Below are 4959 nucleotides of genomic sequence, written 5' to 3' on the forward strand. Positions count from 1 at the left end.
TAGCTGTTACATTCAGATGACTAGCACTTCGGATACAAAATGGGAGGGTAATGGGAGTGCTTCCTTTTGGAAATAAACAAGTATGATTTCAATGGAATAACACTAAAGTCAATATTTAAAATAGGACTAAAATATATTGGATTACACTTATTAAGGTTTTATTTATAAATGTATAAATGATTATTAAATTATGAAGAGATGTTTTAATACATGGTTAAACAGTTGGTAAAAACTGTTCGAATCATCAGGTTGCTTGTAACTGTGACAGAGATGCAACCAGCATTTACACCACCTACTTATGTTCTCACAATCCTTTATAATACCTACTAGTTATTTTTAAAACATGTTGGAGCATCTGTTAATCCTTTAGGAATCCTTTATCAATATAAACTTAATATAAAGCATGACCAACATTTGTAGTGTGAGCATTTAGTAGGAGAAACACACGTATGAGATGAATCATGATTGGGCCCAAGTAATTATTAATTGGGCTTTTTGCATATTTGGGAACTAGGACTCATTCTCCAGATTTGACTAGGATCAGTTGGAGCACTCCAGGACCAATTGTTGATAAGCAACATTTAAGAAACCTTCGCAGTAGTGGCTGAGTAGCACCTTTGTTAGTGTTCTCTAAAGAAAAAAGCAATTAGCTCAGAAAATTCAAAGATCAAATGGGCCTGTAAGACTGAATTGCCTTTTTTGCTTTATAATTGGTCCCTCCATGTTATAACTGAGTACAGAAGAAATTGCTCCTGGTATGTGTTCTCTAGATAAAGAAACTCCAACCACAGCACTGTAAAGTCAGTCAGTTCATCATTAAAAAAAATTAGCATGCTACATGTTCTCTCTCTTTTCAATGGTTCCTTTGGTTCTCTATAGGAATGTTTTTGTGGAAGTTCTGTAACAGTGCCAGAAATTGAGGGAGTCCTGTGGCTGAAAGATGATGGCAAGAAGTCTTGGAAGAAACGTTACTTTCTTTTGCGAGCTTCTGGAATCTACTATGTTCCTAAAGGAAAAGCAAAGGTGGATTTTTTATTAAAAATCATTGTTTACTCTAACTTGCTATCTGGTAACTGTATTCTTCTGAAGGAAAAAAGGCAAATAAAACACATCCTGTTGATTAATTTAATCCTGAATGTTGCATGTAGTAGGAGCCTTGAATACTACTGCTGAACTTCAGCATTATGCTCTTGTGTAGTTTAGTATCAAAATCCCTTCCTAAAAAGCATCTTATGGAATACATTTATTCTAGAAGCATATAATGCAAGGATTCTGACCCCAAATTAAAATGCAGGTCATGAAGATCTTCCATTTAGAAGAGTTTGACTTGCATATTTCTTCGAAATAGTGGATTTTCCCTGAAAAGTTAGTACTTGGGTTCAAGCGAATATCTTTCTCCCTGCCTGCATCAGTAGGCCTGTTTTTCTGAGATTGAGGACTGACCGACACTGCAAATATCAGTGTATCCTTGACTGACACGTGCCAGGAAAACTAAAACACCAAATTACTGTTAGAAGTTCATATCTAGTGGCTCCTTTTTAACTTAATTATAAATGTGATTTTGGAGTCAATACATATTCTGAAATCAATTCACAGTTTCTAAAAGCTTGTTTACAAAAATAATAATATAAAATAGAATAAAAATAAAAGTTTAAATATTTCCAAATGTCCTGCCAGTTTTGGGTTTGTTTGCTTTTTTTCAAGATCTCTGGAGTATTTTCCTCTCTCTGCAATGGAGCATTCTTATAACTAAGACTACTTACAAAAGCTCAGATTCAGAGATTTATCGTGCTGTGTTGGAAAATTGGCTGAATCTCCCTGAACTTCTGGAGCATGAATTATAGTATATGGTTCTTGGGTTTAGTTTCTTGGCACTGGTGCATCCATTTGCAGTAACGTGCTTTGTTCTGAATAGTTCAAAACTAAGGGTTTCTATGCACATTCTTTTTGCAGCAGTTTATTTAAAGGTGTGAGATTCCTCCAATTTCTGTTCTTTGTTACTTACACCAGTTTGTCATGTGGATCTCCTTGGTTATGCTTGCCAGTATGCTTCCCTCTGTAGCTACCAAGCTGACCCAATATATGTAAGAGTCACTTCAGACATAGCTGCTGCAGTTTAACTACATCAGATGTCTAGCTAAACTGGTAACCCTATCTACATTAGTGCTTCTTAACAGGGCTGCTACAGAAACCTGCCAGGGGTGTTGTGATGTTGTTGCTGCTGCCACGGTAGAACTGCCCCACATTCCTCCATTTCCAGCGTGTCAGAGCTGAGTGCAGAAGCAGCTGCAGAAGAGTCTTGTTTACCTGCATTACACTATGCAGGCAGATCCACTGCTTCTGCTGTAGCACTTCCTTGTTCAGGTTCAATGTGCCTCATAAAATCAGAGGTGCATGGAGCACTTCTGTGTGGTGGCAGTGGCATGCATCTCCAAGCTGCTGCTGCCACAAGGTGAAACTGCCCTGCGAGCCTCTGTTTTCAGGAAGGTCATCAGAGCTGAACAGGAAAAGCAGCAGTGGCATGCCTGTCCACATAAAGAAATGCAGGCACATGCAGCTTTGTCCTGCTGCCACTTTTCAATTTGGCTCTGACATGCCTCCTGGAAACAGAGGTATGCAGGACAATTCCACCTGCCCTGCTCAGCTCTTCTTCCAGGAGACACCACACAGGGTCAGCCTGGGAAGGGCTGCAGCAATAAGCATGTGTTCCTGCCACAACCACTCCCAGATCTGGCCTGAAAGAGGCACAGTTCCACCTGGCCATGGCAGTGGAATCAATTAAGAACATGTTAATTATGACTAGAAATATTATTTGATAATGTTCAGAACATAGTTATGTTAGGTATTTTAATGAGGTGCTGCTGAATTTTGAAAATTTTTGGAATGGTGCCTTGAGTCTAAACAGGCTGAGAACCACTAGTCTATATAGACCATGCCTCAGTAGGAAGAGCTTGTAGTCAAATGTGGAGGTTTTTCATTGGCCCTCTGATCTTCCTTATGAAGAGTTTTCATAAATTATTCTTTTGGCATTTAACAGGTTTCACGGGATCTTGTGTGCTTTCTTCAGCTGGATCACGTCAATGTTTACTATGGACAAGACTATCGGAACAAGTATAAAGCCCCTACAGACTACTGTTTAGTGCTAAAGGTAACTTTGTAGGTGTGTTAAGAAATCCTTGTCCAAACGCCACACGTTTAAAGGCACCAACAGCAAATTTCAAAGCACACTTTTTGTCTGGTGTGGTGGTTCTCAATTCAGGTGCCATAAGACCCTTTCAAAGTGCTGCGGTGCCACAGCCAGGTGAAACTGCCTTGTGTACTTCTGTTTCCAGGAGGTACCTGCAGAGCCAAACTGGGAAGTGAGGTTACAAAATTAGGCTTCCGGGTTCAGTGTAAACTAATATCTGCAGGGGCTTCTGCCATAGTTGCTTCCCAGTTGGGTTCTCCAGGTGCCTCCTGGAAACAGAAGTGTGCAGGAGAATTCTACCTGCTGAGGTCAGCCCAACAGCCTGGTGATGAGATATTAGGGCAGTGGTTCTCAACTGAGATGCCACCCAGTTCAGAAAAGTTCATGGCAAGGGTGCCTCGAGTCTAAAATGGATGAGAACCACTAGTCTGGTGTCTTATGACAGCTAGGTTCTTTTAGCCATGTCCTTTTAGTTGTGAGGAGGTAGGGAAGAAGAGGATTTAATATAGAGAATTAGTATAGAAAATTTATACAGAAAGCTTGTAATGCAGAACATGCTCTCTAATGGTGTAACCAGTAGAAAATTATGCTAATTTTCAGTGTGAATCTCAGAAATATTACTTGAAATGAGAAGTAATTCAGTCTACTGAACAGCTGCTTCCATAAATTATAGAGAATAAGAAGCATTTTTATTACATACTAGAAAATACATTCTGTTATGCAACCTGCTGTTAAATGGAAGAGTGGGACAATGCAGAGAGGCAAAGTAACTATGCAGTTCCTTTCGGCCCTGCATGGCTGGTTGATTCCCCTCTGCATACAAGCTGCATGGGGGAGATACGAAATTATTGCGCTAGTCAATAGGTTCTTACAGTAGGTTCTGCCTTGTACAATTTACATTTCCCAAAAGTACTGCTGTTTGAAACCTGGAGGGTTAAATCCTGTTTCCCTTCACATGCCTATATGGCACATATGCAGCCATGTAATTTGAATTTTGGCACTTGCCCACAGTTTGGGATTGTTTCACCTGGCATGGAAGTGGGGACCCTGTTCCAGCTCCCTCCTTGACCCCTGAATAGCCAAGAGAGGGCGATAAATGGTAGTCAAACAGAAAACAACAAGCAAGAAGATATGTGACTCCATGAAATGAATGCTATTTTGATGGGACGGTCCGTGAATTCTAGGCTGGACCCTTGCTCTGACTGAGGCAGAAGCTTCTCCGCTGCTTTTCTTAGACAGTGAATATTAAATGCAAGGTGCAGTGGGTCAGTGTAAAGAGGAGTCTGCCTAATGTTTCACCTGTAGCCTGCTGGTTAAAACACTTTGCTGCAAAGCAAGAGAGATTCAGATGCCCTAGGAGTAAATGGGTAAGTGCTAGGGCTGTGCGAAAGTTCGGTCCCTGATTCGATTTGGCGGAGATTCAACCCAATTCAGTGGCCAAATCTCCAAATCCAAATTGAATCAGAGAACCCTTTAATCTCTCTGAATCCAGGCATGGATTCACACCCTCCGGAGTGATTTGGAAAAATTTGATGATTTGGACATAGACACAGCTTTAAATGTTTTTCCTACATACCTCTAGGTAGCAGGTGGCTCGTGAATGCTGTGATGCTGGGGCACATGGAGTGTCCCACAGGAGCGCGGGGGGGCTCCCCAACACACTCGGCAGCAGACCCGGAAGTGGACCAGAAGCATTTCCGATCCACTTCCGGGGAGCATGCTGGGGGCCCTCCTGCGCCGCCCTGGCTCAGCAACTGGTGCCTCCTGGGTCT

General features: G+C 41.4%; 1 protein-coding gene across 2 annotated transcripts in view; it reads left to right on the forward strand.

The window, feature by feature from the left end:
- RAPH1 (Ras association (RalGDS/AF-6) and pleckstrin homology domains 1) overlaps positions 1-4959 on the forward strand; it is a 152624-nt gene that overhangs the window by 100271 nt on the left and 47394 nt on the right. For both annotated transcript variants that reach the window (XM_019523488.1, XM_019523486.1), the window contains 2 exons: positions 880-1023; positions 3038-3148. In XM_019523488.1, coding sequence (XP_019379033.1) covers positions 880-1023; positions 3038-3148 — 255 coding nt within the window. The remainder of the gene's footprint in view (positions 1-879; positions 1024-3037; positions 3149-4959) is intronic.

Source organism: Gavialis gangeticus, unplaced genomic scaffold, assembly GCF_001723915.1.
Source record: "Gavialis gangeticus isolate Ggan-Ray unplaced genomic scaffold, GavGan_comp1, whole genome shotgun sequence".
Lineage (NCBI taxonomy): Eukaryota > Metazoa > Chordata > Crocodylia > Gavialidae > Gavialis > Gavialis gangeticus.